The sequence below is a fragment of the Rhinolophus hipposideros genome, assembly GCF_964194185.1.
Source record: "Rhinolophus hipposideros genome assembly, chromosome: 10".
In the NCBI taxonomy this organism is placed as follows: Eukaryota; Metazoa; Chordata; class Mammalia; order Chiroptera; family Rhinolophidae; genus Rhinolophus; species Rhinolophus hipposideros.
In genome coordinates, this window is record NC_138056.1 from 46,821,585 (window position 1) to 46,846,939 (window position 25,355).

Genomic DNA, 25,355 nt, shown 5'->3' on the forward strand with positions numbered 1-25,355 from the left:
GGGGCTAGCATGTGTGCACGCGTGCACACACACACACACATTCAATAAGGACACACAGGCACCCATAATCCAGTCCCACACAGAAGGCCCAAGCATATAAGTCCAAACAACCCCCATCACATTATCCTGTCCTCATAACACACAACCACCATCTGCTATCTTATTTAGCTATTTGTTTACTTCTATTTTGCTTATCTCCCCCTCAGGATGTAAACCCATGACAGCTGGACCTAATCTGTTTGGTTTGCCACTAGGTTCCTAGATATCAGACAATATTTAGCATATAGTATGTGCTCAGTAAATATGTGTTGAATGACTAAATGTTGGAGACACACAGGGAATGCCATCCCCTCTGGTTGTCAGGCCTCTGCCTTAAGAGTTATCATCTCTCTGGTACAGTCCCAGGTCCCAGGCAATCTGGAAGGGTCCAAAGACAGAGAGGGGTGTGGGAGATGATGGAGGGGAATCTCAGGAAACCATGGGCAGATGCGGGTTATGCCATAAAACCCAAATGATGAGATTAAATGGCCCAGGCATTGCATGGGAGACCAAAGACCACTTCCCGTGTGTCTGTGTGCGCGCGTGCGCGTTGTAACCCTGTCGGCATTGTTCACCTAACCTAGGACATAAGAATTCTAGAGACATCAGAGGTAGAAGTACCAGCTTTCAGGGAGCCTCGGCTAAGAGGCAGGGAGGCCACTGTTAGGCTGAAGTCCCAGGGAACTGCTCCAGTCGCCTGGTGCCACCTGCCCCGGGCTCTGTAGTGACGGATGAGAGGAGCCTGGGTTTGGCGACTTTTGGGTCTGCTTCCACTGCCTGTTTCTGAAGCTCCAGGGGCTCAGAGCATCCCAAGTGTGCCAGAGAGGGCAAAGGGAAGCACCTCAAGCCTGACACCAGGTCTGAGCAGCTTTCCTCTCACCTGTCACTGGGGCATGCTCGTTTGCACAGGTCAGGGGCAAAGCTAAGGGGTCACAGCTAGAATGGGGTTTCTATCCCTGCCTATCTCGGTGGCAACCTGGTGTCCAAGCCTGTGGCCACTGGTCCCTCAGGAACAGGCTAGAGCAGCCCAGTGAGGTCCCAGATCCCCTAAGAGTGCCAGGTGTGTGGATCAGGGCACCACGGCCCTGGCTCCAGGTAGCCCAGCCAGGCGTGGGGACGCAGGGGAAGAAAGAAAACCCATCTGTCTCCAGGACTCCCTCCTTTCTCTCATCTCCTGAAACTTTAAAGACTCTTGGCTGGAATTTGAGCTGGGGCTCGTTAAAGTTTAAAAGCCAGAGCCCAGGGAGCTGGGCATGGAGGGCACAAAGCCAGCCTGGGGGCTGGGGGCTCTTCTAGCCCCAGAAGGACACTGACTGGAGGCGCCCACTCCAGCCCCGCCCCACTCCCACTCACGAGGTTCCTTGTCCCCAGGACGGGCATCAAGGGGGCTGTATATCCACACTGTCTTACAGCTCAACCTGCACAGCACTCCATAGTTTGCACATTGCAGAGCGTTATGCTGTAACCACCCGTCCCACCCACTATGCCTCCTAACCCTCCCTGGGTGCAATCCCTTGCTCCATTCCTCGCAGCCCCTCCTTTAGCACAGGCCTCAATACCTCTGTCCAGACAATACAGCCGCATCCTCCTCCTACCGCCCGCCTTACCTAAAACCCTCCCCTCAGACCCCAGAACCTCCACGACAAGTCCTAGGGCCTCGGTCCAGCTCTCTAAACACTCCCAGCCCTCTGAGTTCCAAGCCCCACACGAAACACCTACAGTTCTCCTAATGCACTCCCTGGTTCCTGCCTGCGGCCTTTGCACAGCTGTCCCTCTGCATGGATGGCTGCTGATGCTATCAAACTTGTACTCCTCATTCTCCACCCAATTCCAAAGGGAACACCTGAGCATTCCTCCTCTGTGAAGCCTTTTCTGGCCCCCAAGCCTGGTTCAAAGGCCCCCTCTGAGTCTGCACAGCTCCTGCGACAAGTATCAGTCCCCGCGTCCAATGGGGAGCTCCTTGAATGCAGGGCTCGGGTTTGAGGCCCCTCTCTGTCCCCAACCTCCAGCACAGGGCCAGGCAGAGTCTACCAGTGGACACCCACTGAATGAGTGAATGAAAGAATGATGTGCCCGAGACAGGCAGGGTAACAGTACCATCCACATTTGACGGACGAGGAAGCTAAAGGCCCGGCAGGGGCAGCACCCTGCCCCTGGCCACCTGGCTGGGACTCTGGACCCTGTACTTTCACTCCTACAGCCTCCTACAACCTCAGACCAACCCGGGTACCTCCTCCAGGAAGCCTTCCCTAAAGCTTCCAGCCACTTCTGACCTTTCCCTTCTCTGAGCTCCCGGCCAGAAGGTCGCGACCCTGACTACCTGGAATCATGCTCTCTTGTAACCTGTTCCCAGAAGATAGTTCTGCAGCTACTTCCTCCAGTTGTCCCAAGTCAGAGCTAGAGCCGGCCAGGATAGGGGTCCTCAGGGCCTAAGCCTGGATTCGGGTGCCCTCTCTGATGGTACAGACTATCAAGGCCTTGGCTTCCTGCCCTTACTCTGTGTCCAGACCCCCTACCATGGTCTAAGGCCAGGATAGCCTCTACAAACCACCTGCCAGCAATTTCCTGTAGAAATGGGGAAATGGGCCCCAGAGGGGACAGAGGCCCACCCTACACCTGAACTCACCAAGTCGAAAGTCCTGAAACCAGATTACCCCTGCCCCTGCCACCACAGATACGAAGACTGACTCTCAAATGTGAAGTGACCCCTGAGGTCACACGGCAAGGACTGGGCTTTTGCCCAGCTGGGTCCCTTCCAGGGTGCCCTCCCACTATGATCCAGCACAGGGAGACCCAAGCCATCAGGGAGGGGTAAGCTGTGAGCCACAGGGTCCTGGGGACAGAAGGGTCCAAGGGAGCAGAGAGATCTCAGCCTTAGAGGTCGCAGCCTTGAACCCTAGGATCTGGGGTCTGATCCCACTTCAGCCACGTTCTGTTTGGCCTTGCACAAGTGAATTCCTGCTCTGAGTCTCAGTTTCTACATCTGTTCAATGGGGCTAATAAGATCCATGCCACAGGACAGTTGTGAAGACTCCATGGAAAGACTCCCTGCCCCTGCCTCCACTTTCCCCATGACCTTCTGAGTCCATGGACTATTAAGAGTGAGAAGAGCCCTTGGAAATCCCTGAGACAATCCCTCATTTCAACAGGGGAGAGAATGAGGTGCCGAGAGGGGACAGGCCTGAGCTCTGGCTTGAAAGATTGAAACCCCTGTGGTGTGAGAGCAGGTGCATAGTGAGATAGGGCAGGGAGGGGCCACTTGAGGTTTCTCCAAAAGGGAAGGGGAAGAGCCGCAGGACAGGAAGTCAGAGAAGATAGGTCCCCACTGCCCCGCTTACTGTAGGGCAAGAGGAACCTCAGGTTCTCAGCCACTCTTCCCCAAGAGACCTCCCAGTCCTGCTCCAGCCACCAAGCCCCTGAAGTGCCCTTCCTCCCAAGCCCACTCCTGCCTCTGTCATCTCCCTGTGAACATCTGCCATGCAGGAGGCAGAGGTCACCGGGAATTGCCATTCCTCTCTCTACCAGGGTCTGAAACCTCTCAGGACAAGGAGCAGGTCTCCTCTGCCTCTCACAGGGCTGGTCAAGCACTGGGCTCGGCAAACAGCCGCACTGGAGAATCTGAGCACAGAAGCATCCGGGCAGGGCTGGCTATGGGCACGCCATGGCATCTCCTGCTTTCTGTCTCCTGTTCTTCATCCCGCTCCCATGGGCCCCAGCACAGGCGGGGAGTTCAGAGGCTCTTGGAGCCAAGGGAGCCCCATGGCACACATGGAGGAACAGCTCAGAGGGGAGGGACATGCCCACAGTCACACACACACAGGAGAATGCCACAGCCAGGAAGACCCCAGCCTCCTGCCCCACTGGCCCTGCCTGAATGACTGACAGACCCGCTGCGTTCCCACTTCTCATCCCACTCCAGGAGCCACAGGGAAGCCTAGCCTGGGCACTAAGAGACCTGGGTTCAAGTTCCAGGCTGCCTTAGACCCAGGATGTACGTTCAACATCTGCCTCTGTCTGGGACAGGGCCTGGCCTCCCAGGAGGTGACGTCTGTCTCCTCTCCAGTGCCCAGAGCACAGTGCAGGCCTGGGTCCAGGCCAGGCTGGAGGCCAGGAGGGAGGGAAAGGATGGAGGTGGCCTCCCGCAGCCCCTTCCCTTTGTCCTGGGGCCATATACCTGGCCCAGAGCCACAGTGACTTCCAGAGACCTCTGGACACAGGGACAGGAGAAGATAAGTCTGGGGGGAGGGAGATGAGGCGGAGAAAATCAATCGGGTAGACAGGTAGATCCATCCCCCACCCTGGGATCACGAGCACAGGGCATGTCCAGGGGGCAACTGGCTTTCCCAGCCCAGGGGGGAGGCCCAGGACAGGATGGTGCAAGAGGGGGCAGGGAGTCGGAGCTCAACAAACACTGGGATTGAGTCCCAGCCTCCAGGAGTGACCGAGTCATCTCTGGGACTCTGGCTTCAGACCTGTTGTGTGGCCTCGGCCAGCCACGCCCCTTTCTGGGCCTCAGCTTTCTCATTTATCAAAGGAAAATTTGATGATGAGAACACTGCGTCCTTCACAGAGTTATCGATGGGGTCAGATGCCGTAACGTTGACTAAGATGTGAGCCCAAGCTTTGCTGCGACTTGTCTGTGTGACCCTGGGCTGGCCCCTGTCCTTCTCTGGTTCTCAGTGTCCTCACTTGCACCCCAGTGAGGAGGGAGTATGAAACAGGGATTGGAAAGAGCCCTTTGGCACCTCCAACTTCTGCTCAGTCTGAGAGGGAAGGAGGGTCGGGGTACTGCCTGCCGGGGAGGATATGTGCCCTAACCACAAGCCCATAATACCCCAATTTTTTCAAGTCCTCTCTACTCCCAAGGACGGCCACCAGACACGTCTGATCTGGCAACAAGGGGTCTGTGATGGCGGTCGGGCCCCCAGACCCACCAAGTCCAGTCCTGGGCTGGGTTTATTCATTAACCAAGCCAGGTGGAGGAGGCAGCTCCTCCCTGTTGACACAGAGGGTGGGAGCACTGGACTCAGTTCAGATCTTCCCTTTCCCTCCCGCTGGAGAACCAGTTCAGTGGGCAAACTACACTTCCCCAGCCCACTGTGCAGCACTCGCCTTACGCCTTTCCCACGTCCCAGTCACACAACAACCTTGGGCGCCTTCCATTCAATTTGTTCCTCCCTCCTTTCCTTCATTCAGCCAACATCCCTGCTCTGTCTGTGTTGGGTGCTGGGGACACAAACTGGCACAGGACCTATCCCCTGCCCTCAGAGAGCACCAACTGGCGCATACCAGCTGCCCTCCCCTTTCCTGCTCTTCAGGCTCAGACACAGGTCAGGCCCCCAGGGAAGCCACCAGCTTCCACCCAGGGTCCTCAGATCTGGGCAGAGAGTCCTAGAGGGAAAGACATACATGGAAACCCAAAAAGAAAAAGACAGTCAGATAGCCAGGGTGCCGAGAGAGAGTCATAGAGGGGAGAAGGGAAGGCCACCTGGGAACAGATAGACAAAGCTGTAAATAAGGAAGACAAAGGGAGGCAGAAAGGCACAGGGTCAGAGACGGAAGATCATACATTTCTGGCCCTACTTTGAGGCCAAGAAGCCCGAGCTAAGTCTGACAGCAGGTCCAAGTCAGGAGGGGCTAGAATGGGGGGAAGGCAGGAGGCCCTCTTGGGTCTAGTGCCCTGACCTCCCATCCTTTGCAACAGGGATACACACCTTCCCAGTTCCAGAAGGACAGCAGAAAGGGGAAGGCAAGGAAGAAGGAAGAGGGGTGAAGGGCACAGCCTACTGCTAGGAGCCCACTAAGGGGAGAAATGCCCCCCTTGAAATGTGGCACTTACACTGCCAGATGTGTTGGGGGCAGTTACTGAGCCCTCTAAACCAGAGTCTTTACCAGCCTCTGTCCCATATAGGCCCCAAAGGGTTCAGGGGTCCCACCCTAAGCCTGCTCTGATGTGGCAAAGAGGGAAATCATGGGGCTGTGAGAAGTGGGGTTGATGGCTGTGAGGGGCTGACGGGCCTCTTCTCGTCTCCCTTGACCCCCGCCCTCCCCAGCCCACCTCCAGTCTGGCCCTGTGTAAGTCAGGGACATCTAAGCCCTGTCTTCAATATCTGCGAGGCCCAATCCTGAGTCCCTGCAGGATATTCAGGGAGCAGCCAGGGAGGGAAAGAAGGGGGACGAGCAGGGCACCAGGCAGGAAGGAATCAAGTGTGCAGAGAGTGGGGAAAGAGACCCAGCTCAGGCTGAGAGAACCAGGAATTAAGAAGAGAAGGGCTTGGTCTCCCACCTGGGGACCAAGTGAAGGGCTGCGGGGGCAGAAGGGTCCCTCCCGGAGGGATCCCTGAGAGATGCCACTGCCTAGATGGGCCAGGCAGCAGTCCCTCTCCCTGGAGCAGGCAGGGGCATGCAGAAGCCGGGGTTCCGCCTAGGTGACCTAGAGTCACACCCCCCTCTCCAGGCCTCAGTTGGCCCATCTGTGTGATGGGGGCTGGAAGAGCAAACGGTGCCTCCTCCGGGTTCCTGGCAGGAGACTCCGCGCTGCGCAACCAGGTGTCTGTGGCCCCGCAGGAGGACCAGGAGACCCAGGTCAGAGGCAGTGAGGCTGCACACGGGTCAGAGCAACCCTACCTTGATCTTGTGCAGGGTTCGGTCCATCTGCACAGCCTGTACCCACACAGACACGCCGGCCTTGCTATAGGTCAGGTTCCAGCCGGCCTCGGCCTCACACTCTGACCGGAAGCTGCGGAAGTCCTGGTCGTCGGGCACCTGGACACTGTCGCGGCCCAGGACTGGCCGAGGCCCTTGGGGCTCTGTTGAGGCAGCTGGCTTCTCCATGGGGAAGCCCAGGGCCCTGGTACGAGTCCGGCTCTCCTGGGTCCTCCGCAGAGGCTCAGACAACGTCGACGCGGCTGCAGATGCTGACGCCACCTTCCTGGGACCTGCAAGACCGGTTTGGGTACCGGAGTCAGTGCACTGGGGGCGCGGGTGGGGCTGTCCGGGGTCCTGGGCGGGTGGAGAGTTCGGCATCGGCAGGGCTGGCCCCTGGTGAGGGCGACCCGCATAGGCAGTCACGGGGGCCATCCCCAAGGAGCGACCCCAGACCTCCCTGGGGCTGGAGTGGGGGCTGCTTTCCGGGTGCGGGGGGCCCTCGAGAGTCTGTCGGGACCCGGGGGAGTCCGGCCCCGAGGTGACGGACGGTCGGGCGGTGACGGCGCAGTGCTGACCCAGGCTCAGCTCACACCGGCTGCGGTGCGGGCGCGAGGAGCGCGCGGGGCAGGGGGCGGCGGGGTGGGCGCCCGCCCGGCCGCCCGCTCACCTGTGCCCGCTGCTCCGCGGGGCCGCCGGGCCGGGGTGCGAGCGCCGCCGCCGCGCTGCCGCTGCCCAGGCGACCGGGGCCGCGCGGGGCCTCTGGGGGAGGAGCAGTGGGTCCCGCCGCCCGGCCCGCCCCCTGCCCCCCGCCCCGCGCGCCCCCTCCCTCCCTCCGGGCTAGGCTGGGGGCGCGCTCGCCTGGGTTTGGTATTTTCCAGGCTGCGGAGGTTCGGCGGACGGAGCTCGAGCCCCGCCCCGCCCCGCAGGGTCCTAGCGCCCGCCCCGCCCGACCTGGGAGGGGACCTGGCCCCGGAGGGACCCGTTCTCGGGCAGGGGCTAGGGACGGGGCGGCGTGGGGCCAAGATGGAGTGAGCTCTGAGAAGAGGGGCGAGGAGGTGCTAGAAGAGGGATTCTGGAAGTTAATTGTGAGCCCTTCTCTCTGCCTCCTTCCCAGAGTCACAGGTACACAGCTCTGCGACAAACTCCTTAACTTGACACACAGGCACGCAGACCCCAGAACCACCTAAAGCCCCAAAGATGGGCACACCCGCCACCACCATCGAGAGCAACTCAGAGATGCCTCCAACTTGCATCCCCCACTAACCACTCGCCTCAAGTTTCACAGGCTGGCCAGAGGCTGGCATAACCTCCAGTCCCAGCTGGGAGCTTTAACACGGCTCCCCTCCAGCCTGGGACCCTGGCCCTGTCCACCACCATCCCGCGTGCGCACCCATGCGAGTGTCCACACACCTCCCATGGACTAGCCTAGGTTCTCAAAAGCATCTGGCTCCAGAGCACTGGGGCTCCTCTGTCCCCTCCAAGGCAGAGCTGGCCTTGCTCCACAGCCATGGGGAGGTAAGGCCACCTGCACTCCAGCCGCCCCTTCCAGCCTGAGGCGGTCACCTGCCCCTGGGTCCTAGTGCCAGCTCTGCCTGCAGCTGCTCTGTGTGAACTGAGACCAAGAGTTCAACTTCTTTGAGGCCAGGCCAGTATGAGTGTGGTACAAGGCCCAAGGCTGAACATTCCCTGACCCCAGTGACTGGCCCTTGACCAGAAACTGGGAGGGCGGGCCCATGGGGAGCTCCCCTAGATGGGCAGCTAACAGGGACCAACAAGTACCCACCACTTGCCTAGTGTCACACAGTGAGTACATGGGCATCCTGCCCACAACTCAGGTTTCAGCTTCCTGCCATCACAGGGGTCCTTTCTCTGCTCTGGCTGACTTAGTTCCCACCTTAGAATGAGGGGATCCGAATGTATAACCTCCTAGCCTCACCACCTTAGAGCTCTGGGATGGAACAGCTTCTCCTAAAGTCGCTAAAGAAAAATGAAGAGTTGTCATCATGGGTTCACAAATAGAGGTGTTTATTCCTGAAGTGCTTAGGGCTTTTAGATGTTTTAAAAGTGGTGTGGGTGAGCAGGTGTGTGATGGCAAGTGACCCCAAAGGGCATTCTGCAAAGTAAATAATATAAAATGAGTTGCAGGTCCCCATGAGAACTGAGATCGACAGTGTGTGGGGGCATAATCAGATAACCACACCACCCCTCCTAAACCACATTCTTTAAGTGTCTGGGGTGGTGGGGGGGGGGGGCTGGCTCAGGGCTCAGGACGCCAAGGCTTTGGCTCTCACTGTGGACCTCCTCTGCCTCCACCCCAACTTTAGGCAGGTAACTGCCTCCTGGCCTCAATGTTTTGTGTAATAGGCTCATATCTTTGCTGATGGGAGACCCAAAGAGAGGCACACAGAGCCTGCTTTGTGAACCGTAGCCTCTGGGATCTGCCATGAGGAAAAGAGAGGGGAGCACTGGCCTGTCGGCTCTTGGCTTCTCAGGCCCCATAACACACGTTTCAGCTGACAGGAGGCTCCAGTGCAGTAAACCTCTCATGCCTGTCACCCAGTCCACGGTAAAAGAGATAAGGCTGGGGTGACAGCAGGAGGTGGCAATGAAGGCAGAATGACAAAAGGATTTCCCCACCCAGTCTCAAGGAGACACTTAGGGTGGTACAGATGGCAGAAACCAAATTATCACTCAAATCCAAACAGATTAATCAAGAATGAATCTTTTGGGTCTTGGGTCAGAAATGGTGGGTGACCTGGTATCCCTGGGTTCAGTGGCCATGCTCTGGACTCAATCCTGGGTCCTGGGTTCAGGCCAGGCTAACTGGCTAGTGGGTGGGCAGAGGGGCATCACTTCCCATCCTACTCATTAATTTGCTCTTGCAAGCCCCCCCCCCGCCAGGAATTTAGGTATATCTGGCTCAGGGGTTCAGTCTCCCAAACATGCTAGGATCAAAACAGATTCATGTCCTGTCTCAAACACCGCTGAGCAGCAGAGAGAATGGTCCCGTCTGCTCTAGAGCAGAAGAGTGAGCTCAGGAGGACTGGGAGAGTGGTCCTGGGGGAGAAGTCTGGAAAAGAATCCTGGGACTCTACTACTCCTGCTTCCTACAATCTGGCAGTGCAACTGACTTGAGGACCTGGGTTCAAATCCTGACTACACCATTTCCCACCTGTGTGATCAAGGGCAGGTGACATGTCCTCTCTGAGCCTTTAGAATAATAATACTCTCTGAGAATTATTGTAACGAAAAAAGTTGTATGTGTGTCAGTTTCACTTCCAAATAAGTAACCAAAAATATAACGGGGGGGGGGGGGTAGGGGAGGAGGGAGGAATAAATTGTCCAAAAATGGCATGTTTTCAACAGGTTGTGTTAAGGTAACAGCATCTCAATATGACGGTTGTTAAGATTCTTGTGAAAGATTAAACAGCAGAAAAGGTTGGCAAAGTGTGACCCTTCTCTGTCCTCTGCAGCCCCCTGCCCAGCCACAGGGCCCCTCCACAAGAGGCGGATCGAGCTGCCTCTCTGTGCCCCCAGAGCAGGGCCCAGATCTGGCTCCTGTCTGGGTCCCAGCCCCATAATGGGCATCACTGAGACGGAGTCAGAGTGGGTATGGAAGGTGGAAGCGTGTTCTAGAAGGAGAAGGTGCTTAGCAAACTGAGAGGTGGCAGGGGAATGTGAGGAATCATTGCCCAGGGTACTGAGCCAGCATTGGGTCTCACACACGTACCTGCACAGAGCACCACTGAGGCCGCAAAAGGCAGGGGAGGCCCTGAATCACACAGCAAGTCAGAGCCATATGGGGACCTCTTGTACCTCAGGACAGTGACTCCTGGAATAGGGCCGGGGGGGTTGGACAGATTCACACTAGACTATGCTCACTGCCTCCTGAAAGCCACTGGAGCAGGAGGCAGGGCCCTAGCCTGGAGCCACCCATGTCCCAGTTCCTAGCACTACCCTCAGCTTCCTCCACTGGGTCCCCATCAGAACTAAAGACCCCCAGACTACTGCCATCTGGCCCCAGCCCCTTACTGTACAGATAAACAAAGGCCCAGCCAGCAGGAACAAAGCAGAGATAAGAACGAGGTCTCCCAGCTCTTAACCCAAGGCTCTGTTCCTGCTCTCCATGACATGACACCCCTTTCACTACCCTGGGGGTGATGTTAGCACAGCCACCACCCTCTCTCTGCCTCAAGATTCAACCTTAACTCAGGGACCCCACCCTGCCCAGTGTCCCAAGTCTTGACTTGCTCCTGGGTACCCCCTGCTACTCACCATCTAGTCAGTCAGATGAATGGCTGCCTCGATCTCCCCTTTGGGAGATGAGAAGCCCCACCCAACTCCTTCTCCCACCAGCCCCTCCTCAGGGGTAACTGGGACTGCCAGTTTGGGTGGAGAAAAATTTCCAGGTTGCTATGGCAATGAGTCAGTATCCTAGGGGCACTGTTCTAGAAGATTGGGCAGTGACCTGTGTGATGTCACCAGGAAGTAGCCAAGTAGAGAAGTGGTTCCAGAGGCCCCTCTGAAAGGCCCAGGGTAAGCACTCTGAGGGCCCCCAGGGCTGGCTCAGCCTTGAGAAGGACATGTCCTTTGTCATCCGGATCCAGCCCCTCAGCTGAATCTGTTTGCCCAGGGTGGGTCTCCAACCGGGCTGGGCCTCCCTGAGCAAACTGCCTGCCTTTAGGGAGCTGCTAGAGCTGAGGGAGTCACAGAGAGTCACACAGTTACCAACACCCTTGCTCCTCCGGGTGACATTGTCACAGCCACAAACCATCGCACTGATTGTCCCGTCATAGTCCCACACAGCCATTCACCATCTCAGTCTCTTGTGTGGCCAGCCTGACCAAGACACGCACGCTTGGGCATGCCAGGTCATCCAGAGCACTGAAATAGAACCACCAGATAAAACACAGGACGCCTAGTGAAATTTGATTTTCAGATAAGCAAAGAATCATCTTTAGTTTAAGTATGTCCCAAGTATATTTTTGAGCATTTGAGATCTTGCTCCCTGGCGTATGTTCAGTTTGGCTCAAATAAACTCTTATAAACTTTTTCTGCAGGTTTGGATGTTTCTTATGTTGACCCCTGGGCCATGCTGTGTCCCTGGGCAGGACAGAGCTCCTAAAGCAATCCTCTCAGAGGAGCTTCTCCCCGCAGGAACAGTCACTTCCTGGGGGCTTTCGGGGTGGACCCCATCCCTTCCACCATCCAAAGGGTGACCCTGAGTGCCCCCTGGAGGTCCCTCTAGTCCCAGAAGCTGGAAACTGTCCTGAAGCAGGATGCTGAGAATGCAGCTTTAAGATTAAAAACTAAGAAACTCTACGACGGAAGTTATGTGGGCTGCCAGAGAAGGAGCCTCATCCCAGGGCTGGAGTCCTTGCCCTGGTAGAAGAAGGGCCAGACACACTTGTCCTTCTGAGGGGAGGGCCTGGGGTCAGGCAGATGGATGAGGAGAGTCTGACAGGAAACTCCAGGGCTTTCGCAGGCTGCATTGACTGGCAATCAGACTGGGCTCCTGCAGAAGCAGTGCCCAGCACACATCATCAGCAGGGGTCCCCAGTATTTGTGTGCTCGCAAGGGCGGGTGGGAGGGGTGAGTGTCCATCTGCGCCTGGGGTCCTCCTAAACGGGGAGTCTCCATGGTTTTGCTCTGGGCCCTGCCTAGCGGCCCAGCACCTTCTAGGACTGTTTTCCGGTCAAATGGTGATACTCAAGATGCCTTCCAACCAGGCTGAGGCAGGCGACAGTGCTCTGTAAATTGTGAAGTCCTACACAGTCGTGATGGGGGGGCTGTTATTAGGCGCCACCCTCCCCCAAGCCTGGGGCCCCCTGGGCAGCAGGACCCTCCAGACCCAGAGGGCAGCTCCCAGGGCTCTAGGTGCAGGGACTGCAGCATGGGGAGGGAAGGATGGGGCAGACGTGGTGAAATCCCTGCTCAGCAGTGTAGTATGATGGCTAAGAGCTTGGGCCAGGAGCCAGGCTGTCTGGGAGGGAACCTCTTACTGTGTGATCTAGAAAAAGTTGCTGAACCTCTTTGTGCCTCAGTTTTCCCATGTCTAAAATGGGCAGACTAGTAGGATTTATATCATCGCAATAGGGATAAAGCGAGTTCAGGCAGGTGGACTGCTCAGCCCTGCTCCTGGCACGCAGGGAACGCTCAATAAACGCCACAGCTGCTACCAGCTCTTGTCTCCTGAGTCCCCTTCTGCCCAGGTCTAACATCTGTCCCCAAGTCATAGCCTCTTTCCTGGGTCTTTGTTCCTTGACCTGGAGGCAGCACCTTCTTCTGATCTGGAGGGAGAAAAAAACAACAACAGCCTGGGTTCACCTGGAGCCTGGAGGTTGAGCATAAAGCAGATGGGGGCCCTATGACATCTTGTCTCCCTCCCTTGCCCCCAATTCCAAACAACTGCCAAAAGCCTGGATGCGTCCCCGTGGGGAGGCCTTCATTCAATGGCTCCTTGCATCCTCAGAGCCCCTTATTCAGTGTCTGACAACTGGATGCTGGGACACAGCAGGACATAGGGAGCGTGGCCATGCCCAGGCAGTGAGCAGGACAGTACCGTGATGTCCACATCCAGGGGCTGTTTGGGGACGGCTGGCTAGAGGCTCTGAGAATGGGGCTGAAGGCTCTGCCCTGGGTCGGGGTTTATTCTGGGGTCAAAATCCAGACGTGGAATAGGCCCAAGACAGGCTCAGCTTCCTGGGGCATTTCCATTGGAAAACTCAGAGCTGGCCTGTTAAGAATATGCAGATTATGACCTGCCGAATGAGGGGGCACAAACCACCCACAACTTGCATCTGAGCTCCCATTTTGGAGAAGTGAAAACCGTTTGATTGAAGGCGCAACTTCAATACACTAACACAAAGGAAGTAGTCACAAGATTTGTTACTTACAGATCCCAAAAGTAAGGGGGTACAGTGAGCCTGGGGAAGGGCAGTCCTCTGTCCCAGGTCACAAGGGAGCAGGAGATAGAGAGCAGGGTAGCAAGCACTCATCACTTATAAGGTGATTGGGGCAGACGCACTAATTTTTTCAAGGGCTCAACTCTGAGTAGGCAGCAACTCAAAATGACTTTTTCTTTAATCACAAGGCACGGATGTGCAGAGGACTCCTCCCAATCACTGCCCCCTGCCCTGAGGCCCTGGGTAACCGGCATCTCCACAGTGCTCCCCCTGGGGGAGGCTGCCTCCTGCAGCACCTTCTAAATTTAGGGCTTGGGCTCTGTGACTCATTCCTGAATCTGCTTTGCTCTCTTCCTCCAGGAGTGTGCTCCCACGGTATTTTTATCCTCTGCTGCCTCGGACTGATTAATAAGGCCCTAGAACCCTGCAGCATCCACTATACCAAGGAGAGGTCCCCAGTTCACCTGCCCCAGGTCAGCTCTGGGCTGGTCTCTGACCAGGTCCTGTACTCTGCCTCCCCTCCCCTCTCAACACACCCACCTCCACCTCGCCACTCCCCATCCAGAACCCACCCAGGTGACCACAATGGGGCCTGGCTCTGAGCAGACTGCGGTGGCAGTGGGGAAGGAGAGATGGAGCCAAGTCCTACCTCCTCCAAATCCGATAGTGCTTTACTGGGGGACTCTTGGTGAGTTTTTGGCCTCTCTGGTCTTCTCTTTCCTCCTCTGTAAACAAGGGGTTTGTACCACACTGCCATTACGGAGGCTTGGACCATGGTTGAAATTACCAGTGGGCCAGACCTCCACCTTCAAACAGGGTGGGCCGGGAGTAAGATAACTGATGTCAGGTCTTGTCTCCCACCTAGGCTCCTCCCTAACCCCCCTCCCCTCCCCGATCTCGCTCTATTCAGGGGACACACAAGCCAAACCCCTGCCAGCAGCCTTTCTTGGACTTCTGCCCTGCAGGGAGGAAGGGTGTGCATGACTCCACACCCTGAAGGGGCTAGAAAGAGTCCAAAGTCTGGTCCTGGTCCGACTGTGATGTACAGCTTAAGTCTGGAGCTCAGATTGTGAGGTGGTTGTTCCCTGCCAGGTTCCCAGTGCCAGAGGAAGAAATGGGGATATAGGTTTCCCCCTTGACTTCCAGAAACACGGGCTCCCAGCGCATGGGGTAGAGGAGCAGATGGGGCTGTGGCATCTCTGCCCCTGCTTGGCTCCAGGAGTTCCCTGTCTGCAGCCAGCCTCAGCCTGTGCTACCCAGTAACAACAGAGGCGAATGTTCACTGAGCTTGTACGGCGTGTCTGGTGCTATCCTATGCACTTAACAGGTCTGAACTCATTTAATTCACAGTTATGCTTCGAGACAGCCCCTCACATACTTTACGGACAATTTGATGCTCAGAGAGGGTAGTGACTCACCCAGGGTCACAGTGTTAGGTCACCGGAAGGCTGTTTAAAAGCCAGGTCTGACTGAAATCCTGGCTTCTGTTTGCTAACCCAAGGTAGCTCTTCTCCGAGTATACATCAGAGACTCAATAAATGTTTGATGAAGATGTTTGATCACTGCCTTGTCATGGAAAGATCTGTATCCTAGTTCAGTCCCACCCTAACTCCTGTGGGTCCTTCAGAGAGTTCTTTCCTCCTTTAGCCTCAGTTTCCCCCACTGAAAACAGAGCTGATAGGTGAAGACCCAGAGAATTAGATACTTGGAAGTGGGGAGGATCTTGGATTTCTATTTTTACAAACATTTGCCTTTCGTGACTTGCCTCCTCTGCAACCAAACGTCAGGGGCTCCCAGACCCCCCCCCCAGTACCTCTAAGATCACTCCAGAGAGAAACACCTGGGCATGGCCCAGCCCCACCACCGCAGGGACAGAGAAAAGTTCACTTCTCTGGTGGGCAGCGCCTGGCTGCCCCACCTGACACCTGACGAGGGGACACCTGACGAGGGGAGTGGCTCCTACACCCTCAGCTCCAAGCGAGCTGCTTCCTCTCGTCCTCACCCAAGCGGCCCAGGAATCCCCGCGAGCTGCTGCCGGCCCCGACGGGAGTCACCTGCGTGCCCAGTTCTCCACACTCCACACGTCAGAGACAGAAGCCAATGCCCTCCTACCGCCTTCCGTTCCGGGTCTGTGCTGTTTGCGCTGTGTTAGCACTGTGTTAGCACTACCCCCGCATTTATCTCACCTAGGCGCCTTCTCTTACCTGCGCCGCTGGCCCGAGACGCAGGATCCGCACAGCTCCGGCAGCACCGTCCTCCTCCTCCGGGCTTCTCCGGGTCTTCCTCAGCTTCCTGCCTCTGGTGGTCATCGCAGCGGAGCGGGGCCCTCCTCCATTAGGCCCAGGCTGGGGAGAAGGACTGGGACCGGGGCTCCTGCGGAGCCTCAGAGCAGTCTGTGCCTCTAAGCCTGCAGCCAACAAAGACTCTAACCCCTGGGGCGCAGGGAAGGGCGCCGGGCCGGCGGCGGGACGGCTGGGCTTCCGCCCCGCTCACAGACGGCGGAGACCGGGGCCAGGCTCCTGCCCCTTTTGGGCCCTCAGTTTTGCAATTTGTACAGTGAGGAAATGGGGCCGTCAATCTGCGATCACCTGACCACACTGCCACTATAGACCGCTTGGGAATTCAGTTCCACTCCTGCATCTCAGTTAATCCTCCCAACAACCTATTTACAAATGAGAAATCCCCAAGGGACCAGAATTCCTCAAGGTCACACAGCAAGTCAGAGGGGCTAGAACCGTCTCTGATCCTTCACACACTATGATGCCAGGACTGGCTGTGTGACTTTCTCTGACCCATTGCCCCACATGTAACAGGACTGTTGTGAGGATCAAATTAAGGGAGGCAATGAAGCGAGCCGTGATTTGCAAACTGTAAGAGAAACGCAACAGAAAGATGACGGGACCTTTACGTTACTATTTATTTATATTATCTTGGCTAGGGCGCCCCCATGTGTCCATCCCGAGTCGCTCTGTTTGCGCAGGCGTTCTTCCGTGTTTACAGAGGCCGCGAGGTCTCGCATTTGCGCCTGCGCGTCCCGCCACAGGCCGCCAATGGCTCTCAAACTGTTGCTTGTCAGGCGCTCCCAAAGTCCCCCCAGAGTAGCGGATTTCTGAGGAGTAGCAAGGAAGAAGCCAACGCGGGCTCTATTTTCCTTCTCTCCAGAGACCCCAGCATCCCAGTCATCGCTCCACCAAGCCTCGAGCGCCGATTCTGGCGTCCCCCACGGCGGACTTGGCGGCTGCGATGAAGCGAATCGCAACGGCCCCACGCACTGCCTCATGGGAACCTTAGTTCATGGCTAGAACCCTTCTGGGATTGGAACGCTGTGAAAACTACATTTCCCAGAAGCCCAAGAGCCCGAGACGCAGAAGAAGGGCGTGGGGCACGGTGGGAGATGAAGTTTGAAGACCGTAGTGGGTTTGTTCTGGCTGGGAAACCTCGCGGTTCAGAGGTGTGCAGATGTTACACAGTCTCTGTCTTTGGAGAATAGCGTTCTTAGGGCTGAGTTTAGAAAGGATACTACTCATCTGTCTGCAACTTCCACATGGCTTCAACTCCCATCCCTTCTTGGATACTGCACTCAAGGGGCGTCACTGTCGCCTGGGACTCAGTTCTCTTACTGCTTAATCAACAGAACTTTTTGTGATGATGGAAATATTCTCTGTCTGCATTGTCCAATACAGTGCTTACTAGTCTGCGGCCACCGAACATGTGACATGTAGCTAAGTGCCATGGAGGAATAAAAATTTGTATTTAATTGAATTTATTATTAAAATAATTTAAATTTAATCTAATTAATCACTTAATTAAATTTAAATAGCCTCCTGTGACTGGTGGCTGCCATTTTGCACAGCGGTGCAGTAAACTGGCCCTCTTAGCAGCATTCAGCACCAACAATCACCCTCCTACTTGGACTTACACTTCGGTTTTCTTCCTGTCTACTCACGACTTTTAGTCTTTAAAGATTCTTTCTTTTACCCCCTTGCTTCTGCCGCACCCCTCTGGTTCAAGCCGCTGTTTCTCAGTCTAGTGGTGTAGGACGCAGCTCCCTGGCCCATGCTGGTGTTATGAGCATTGCACTCCCCCCCACCCCCCACCCTGAGGCTATGGGTAGCCGGTGCCAGTCATCGGTGGGCGGCTCACAACAGCTCTCCAGCTGCTGGCGGCCTATTGCAGCTCACACCAACCTCCGGCTGCTCCACGCAGCCCAGCTCCTGGGAGAGCTGTTGTTCATAATCTTAGGTATAGAGGGCGCAGCTCACTGGCCCAGGTGGGACACGAAGCAGGAACCTCGGTGTTAGGAACACAGCGCTCCAACCACCTGAGCCACTGGGCTGGACCCAGTCTTTGCAGATTCTTCCTCCATTGTTTGTCCCTTGAAAAATTAAAAATTAGTTTGGACTATAAAAATCTGCCCTACTATTCATCAGGCTGGAGTAACAGACACAGATAAAGCCAGCGGCAAAATTAACAGGGAATGTTTTTCCCAAGGACACGCGGCAGCTATAAAATGTCATAACCACCTCCTCCTTTGAGTCACTTTCTTTCTTACTCACTGAGCAACTTTGTTTTCTAAAATAGGCTATCAGAAACTTTGTTGTTTGAAATTATATAAGTAAAAATGAAACTTTTGTCTGAAGTCCCTAAATCACTAAGCGGATAGGATTTACAACGCAGGTGCAGAGATTCAGATAAGGCATTTCTTAATGCCTTTCTTAAATACCTTATGGAATATTCTACGTCCATCTTAACTTTATTATTGCCAAGCAAACAGAACCTGGGTCCATTTAGCAGTCCTACCTCATATTGGCCTCTTTGCACACAATTCTGCTTTGCTTTGAGCCATGAAAATAGTGCTTTATTTAAATGTCACCTTCTCCACCTCTGTCTTAAATCCTATAATAACTCTTTTCCTTTGCGTTCAGTGGGACATCACTTGGTTCCTCTGATGTGTTGTCTTCCTCATGGCTATAGGTCAATAAACTTGACCTACTTGGATTATGGGTGTGTCCCTGGTGCTCTTTGACTGATTGGGCTAGGACACCCTGAAATAGTGGTGTTCCCCCGGTTAGTCACAGGTCCCCTCTTCACTGCAAACTCTTTGGATGAGCTCCTTCACTTTCATCCATATACTAATGACTCCCCAACTTCCAGCTCAGGCCTTCCTCCTGCCTCTGGGACATCTTCCCATTGACTCACAGGTTCCTTAAACTCAGTGTTCAAAACTTAACCTGTTTTGGAGGGGATCGGGGGGTAACTACTCTTCACTGCTGTGTTCCAAGGAAGAACAAGGCACTGACCGCCTCTGACCATGAGATGGGTAGGGACATTTCCTCACCTGAGCCAGGTACTTCTTCACCCACTGTCCTCAAACTGCGTCACAATGAATCAACTTTTTCACATAGGTCGATGTCCTAAAACCTTAGAAAGTTGAGAGGAGTGGGGGGCCAGGGCAGGTAGAAACTGAATTACTCTGCCCATTGGCCTTGGCCCTTCAACAAAGGGTGGAACCTCGAGAAGACTGCAGAGGAGATTCCACCGGTATCCTTCTCTTCATCTCTCCCGGTCCCCTCCCTTGAAGCCCTTCCAGTCTGTGTCTCCTTCCCAGTCCCTTCTGGTGCCTTGGGAATTTCACAGCTTCCTGCCTTCACCAAGCCTGGGCCTTTCTCCTTTGGCCAGCTCTGTAGAATTAGGAGGTGGGGAGACACAGGGTGTACGGCCTGAGGGTGAGTGCTGAGGGAGGAAGCTTCCTCTTTAGCTGTGCCTGCTTTTCTCTCTAACCGGTCTGAAACCAAACACGCTTCTACATCTTGAGGATTTAATTTCCTTGTGAAGGACCTTCTTGCCCCTGCATCCCACTCCACTCTGCTACATCTCATCTATCAAAGAAGTTTTTATTCTTACTCCTATAACTTTCACCTAACTGCTTAAAAAATAAAAAAGGGTCATCTTCCTCTTTCTGCCCATTTCAAAACATTATTCACATGAGCCCATATGGAATGATGCCCAAATCACAAGTTTTTCCCCTTGGTGGGTGTAATTTCAGTTCACTCCATCCCCAAAATTGTTTTTCCTTTTAAAGCAATAGCACACAGCACATGTGGTGTGTAGGGAAGATGAGGGGTCCCGTCAGCTACAGACAAATTCACTTTCCTCAAACCCTAAGTGTCATGACCATTTCACACATTTAAACTATCTAAAATTTAGTTCTAAATTATTCAGGTTATAATCTTCAGCGGGCTATTGGTTATAGACATAAACAACTAATTAAAGGGAGCATAAAAATAAACTTGTAAATTTGCCTCAAGTGATTGTTACCAGATTCTTGCATTTATCCAATCAAAATTCATACATGGCACATCCAGATATCACTAAGACTGCAAAGCAATGGCTAGTAAAAAGAAAAGAAAAAGGTAGATATGATAATCATATCCCATTTAGCTTTTCATGCACTGAGAATAAAGCCAACCCACTCTCAGAGGTGTCGTTTGTGAAAACTGCTTGCAAACAACAGTCTGAACTTTTTAGATCATCATTTAGAAACAAATATTAGACACAAAAAATAAACCTGTTAGTTTTTAAGAAATATTATAAAGTATTTCAGACATATATTTCCAATGTTAGGACACACAGATTTAACTCCTTTGGATGGCATTGAATTCCATCTTAAATTCCATGATATATGTAACATTCATCCTGTCGCACATTGGAGTGCAACTGCTGGGTTCAAGGGTGTGTGTGTGAGAGTGTGTGTGTGTGTGTGTGTGTGTGTGTGAGAGAGAGAGAGAGAGAGAGAGAGAGAGAGAGAGAGAGAGATATGGCCAAGTGCCCTCACAAGAGGATAGACCTATTTATACTTCCACCAACAGGAATGATGGACTTCATTTCCCCACACTGTAACCAACTCTGAATATTATTCAATTTCTTAAATTTTGACAATCTGATGAGTGAAAAATGACCTCTCATTAGTACTTTAGCTTACATTTCACTAGTTGTACATAGTTTCATTTTTTTATTGACCATTTGTTTTTCCTCTTTTGAGAAGTCATTCCCCATTTTTATACTGGATTTTCTGTTCTTTAGTTGACTTGTGGAAGTTCTTTATAGCTTCTGGATTTTACTAATTTGCTGTACAGTGGTCCCCTTTTATCCCAGTGGGATCCGTTCCAAGCCCCCTAGTGGATGCCTGAAACCGCAAATAATGCCAAACTCAAAATGTACTGTTTCTTCCCTATACGTACACATCTTTGATAAAGTTTCTCTTTGGCATTTCTAAATTGCCAGCATCACTACTCTTGCACTTTGGGGCCATTATTAAGTAAAATAAAGGTTATTTGAACACAAGCACTGTATTACCTCGACAGTTGATCTGATGACAGAGACAATTAAGTGACTAATGGGCACGCAGTGTATACAGTGTGGATCCACTGGACAAAGGATGGTTCATATCTTGGGGGGAAAGAGCCTGTAGGCATGAGATTTCATTATGCTACTCAGAAGGGTATGCAGTTTCAAACTTATTGTTTTTTTCCGGAACTTTCTATTTAATACTTTCAGGTAACAAGCCACGAAAAGCAAAACTGTGGATGGGAGGACTACTGTATTATGTTGCAAGTATTTCCTTCCCATCTATTGCCTCTTTTTATTTTGTATATGGTGTATTTTGCTCTTTATGAGTGAGTTTTTTGTTGTGGTGGTAGCAAAATATATGTACTCATATATATAACACAAAAATTGCCATTTTAACCATTTTTAAGTGTACAGTTCAGAGACAATAATTTCACTCACAATGTTATGTAACCATCACCACTCTTTCCAAAACTCTTTCATCATCCCAAACAGAAATTCTGTAAACATTAAGCAATTATTCCTCATTCCTCCCTCCCCCAGCCCCAGTAACCTCTAATCTGCTTTCTGTTTCCATGAATTTGCTTATTCTATGTATTTCATAAAGTGGAATCATATGATTTGTCCTTTTGTGTCTGACTTATTTCATGTAGCATGTTTCCAAGGGTCATACATATTGTAACATATGTCAAAATTTCATTCTTTTTTTGTGGCTGAATAATGTTTCATTGTATGCATACACCATTTTGTTTATCCATTCATCTGTTGATGGACACTTAGTTGTTCCATCTTTTGGCTATTGTGAATAATGTTACAATGATCATGGGTAAATATAAATATCTGTCTGAGTCCCTGCTTTCAATTCTTGTGGGTATATATCTAAAAGTGGAATTGCTGGGTCACATGGTAATTCTATGTCTAGACTTTTGAGAAACCATCAAACTGTTCTCCACAGCAGCTGCACTATTTTACATTCCTTCAAGCAATGCACAAAGGTCCCAATTTCTTCACATCCTCCCAAATAACACTTGTTATTTTCTGTTAAAAACAATTAAAAAAAATTATAGCTGTCCTAGTAGGTATAAAGTGGTATCTTAAAGTGGTGGTTTTAACTTGCATTTCCCTAATGAGTAATAATGTTGAGCACCTTTTCATGTCACGTGCTCATTGGCCTTTTGTATATCTTTTCTGGGAAAATATCTATTCAAATCCTTTGCTCATCTTTTGAATTGTGTTGTTTTTGTTGTTGTTGAGTTTTAGGAATTCTTTATATATTCTGGATAATAGATCCTTATCAGATATGTATTTGCAAATATTTTCTCCTACAGGTCGTCGTCTAACTTTCTTTATGGTCTCCTTTGATGCAAAAAGGTTCTTAATTTTGATGAAGTCCAATCTATCTATGTTTTCCTTTGTTGCCTGTGTTTTCAGTATCATATCCATGAAATCATAGTCATAAAGATTTTCTCCAATGTTTCTTCTACGAGTTTCATAGTTTTAGTGCTTAAGTTTAGGTCTATGATCCACTTTGAGTTAATTTTTGCATATGGTATGAGATAAAGCTCCAACTTTATTCTTTTACATATGGAAATCCAGTTGTTCCAGCACCATTTGTTGAAGACACAATTCTTTCCCCATTGAATGGACTTGGCATCCTTGTAAAAAATCAATTGGCCATAGATTCACGGGTTTATTTTTGGATCTCAATTCTATTCTAATTTCGACTGGTCTAATGTCTACCCTTATGCCACATAGGGTACCACATAGTTTTTACTAGTGTAGCTTTGTAGCACATCTTGAAGTGTGAAGTCCTCCAACTTTGTCCTTTTTCAAGATTGTTTTGGCTATTCAGGACCCCTTGCAATTCCACATGGATTTGAAGATTGGCATTTTCATTTCTGCAAGAAAGGCTTTTGAAATTCTGATAGGACATAGTCTTTTATTGTTCAGAAATTTTACATTTCAATGTGGCTAAATTATCTATCTTAACTCTTGTGATTTTTGCATTTTCATGATGTTTAGGAAGGTAGTCCCTATCCCAAGGTTATAGATAAATTATCCTATTTTTTCTAATAACTTTATCATTTTTTTAGTTATAAGTCATAATATAATATAATATAATATAATGCATTTGGAATTTACTTTTGCATATGGTGTGAAGTAATGAATCTGATTATATATTTTTTCTAACTGGATGGTCCTACATAAATTATTGAATAGACTCCTGTTTTCCACTTATGGAAATATCACCTTTGTCATACTCGTACATTAAATTCCTACACGGGAAAATCTATTTCTGGTTTCTATTCTATTATTAATCTTGGCTATTTCTGAACCAACAGCACAGCACTTTCATTATAATAGTGTTTTCCCTCATTCTTTAAAAATCTTTTTCTTGGGTATTCTTTCTGAGATGAGTTTTAGAAACAACTTGTCAAGTTCCACAAAAAAGATATCCTTTTGGGATTTTGATTGGAATATATTGAATTCATAATTTGTATAAATTATAATTTTATTTTTAGTCTTCCCAACCTGCAAATATTCAGGTTAACTTATGTTGTTCATTTGAAGCTTGTAAACTTTTTCTTGGGTACATTCCTAAGTATATTAGTTTTTCTTGCTGTTGTGAATGACTTTAGTTTTAGTACCTTTTTCTAATTGGATATTACCAAGCTACATGATAACTTCTGAATATGTATATTCTAAATATTACTTATAGAAATGCTCCTATAGTTTCACTAACATAGTTAAGCAGAGATCTATGTACAAAGCTGTATGGTATAACATAGTAAGAGCAAATAATTGGAAGTAGTCTAAATGTTTATCAATAGAAGACTGATTAGGTAAATTACAGTACATCCACACGATGAAATGCTTTGTAGCTTTAAAAGGAAGGAAGTAGATTTCTGTATATGGAAAGTTCTCTAAGATATACTGAAAATATGTTGTATAAAGAAGCAGTAAGTGGAACAGTAAGTAAACGCTACAATTGTGTTTTTATATGTTTGTATATGCATACGTTATTTCTGGAAGGATAAACACTAAATTGTTAATGCTGGTGCTTCTAGAAAAGGAGATTGGAAATTATTATGTGTCAGCAACAATGAATGTTCACACCCATTTTTCTCTTTCAGGAAACGTGGGAAGACTACATTTCCCAACGTTCCTAGTAGACGTGATCTCACCAATGGGAATAAGGGCAGAGGAATGTGTCACTTCAGCTCCAAAGCAATTAAGCAGTGTGAATCTTTTCCCCACTCTCCCAACCCCCAACCTCTGTCCCATTTGAGCAGTTGGGATCAAAGAACTTTGAGATGATGGAGATGCTGGGTAGAAACAGCTGGGATCTGAGTCACTGCTGGAGGAGAATAGTACACCAATTGTATACCCCATACTATGATATGAGTGAGAAACCAACCTTTGTTGTGTTAAGCCACTGAGATATGAAGATTTATTTGGTACCATACATGGTGAATTGAAGGTGGCCAAAAATTCTTTGGCATTCCTTTCATTGAAAGCTGGGGCTATGTCTCCGGCTCTTGAATCTGGGCTGGACTGTGATGGCTTTGACCAAGGGAATGATTGTTTTGGGTGCTCTCTCTCAGAATCTAGATTCTCAGAATCTAGAATCATGCTGAGAGAAACCTAAGCCACGTGGAGGCACTTTGGTTTCCAGCTCTAATTGTCCCTCCAGCCAACTGCCAGCATCTCTTGCCAGAGCAAACTCCATTAGTAACCAGCCCAGCTGTCTTCAGATGACTCCAGTCCTGCTTGTGACTGAGACCCCATAAGAGACTCAAAATGAGAATCACACAGCTGAGCTCAGCCAATACTCAGAATCATGAGATAGTATGAAAAAGTTGTATTAAGTAATAGATAACTGAAAGACCACAGAACAGCCTGTTCTATCCTGACCAGTAAGAAGGTGTGAGGCAAAGAGACTTACTTTTGTGCTATTTGAATTTTTGGCTATGTGCATGTGATTTATTTTTCAATTAAAAATAGCTACAACTTTGAATTCAAAACTTCTTAGTGCAGGGCCATGAAAACCTGTTTTGTATATTTTTCATACCACAACAATAGTTAATATTCACTAATTACCTACTCAACTGGTGCCAGGCCCCATTCTAGGCGCTGAAGACAGAGCTGGGATCAAAGCTGACTTGGTGCTGGCTCTCCTGAAACTTCCAGCCTGATAGGAGAGACAAAACATAAACAACTAAACGAACACAGAAACACGATCTTTCTGGGAATGTAAGTGCCCTGAAAGGAAGAACTGGATGATGTAGACAGTGTCTGGGATGGGGGCTGTTTTAGATTGGGAGAACAGGGAAGGTCTTCTGAAAGAAGGGGTAGTGTCAGCCCCTGAAATTTCTGGAGGTAAAGCACCAGGAATAGGGGACAGCCAGGGTGAAG

The 25,355-nt window shown here is 51.1% G+C and overlaps 1 protein-coding gene across 5 annotated transcripts in view; it reads right to left on the reverse strand.

The window, feature by feature from the left end:
- Window positions 1-25,355, reverse strand: part of STARD10 (StAR related lipid transfer domain containing 10) — a 49,140-nt gene that overhangs the window by 14,657 nt on the left and 9,128 nt on the right. The window contains exons 1-2 of one of the 5 annotated variants that reach the window (XM_081065000.1): window positions 7,355-7,488; window positions 6,667-6,977 (exon numbers count right to left, since the gene is read on the reverse strand). In XM_081065000.1, the coding sequence (XP_080921126.1) occupies window positions 6,667-6,873 (207 nt within the window). In that variant the 5' untranslated portion in view covers window positions 6,874-6,977; window positions 7,355-7,488. Of the gene's footprint in view, window positions 1-6,666; window positions 6,978-7,354; window positions 7,489-7,545; window positions 7,587-15,796; window positions 16,471-25,040; window positions 25,132-25,355 lie in introns of those variants that run through there. The other 4 variants (XM_081064999.1, XM_081065001.1, XM_081065002.1 and 1 more) reach the window with 4 other exon arrangements.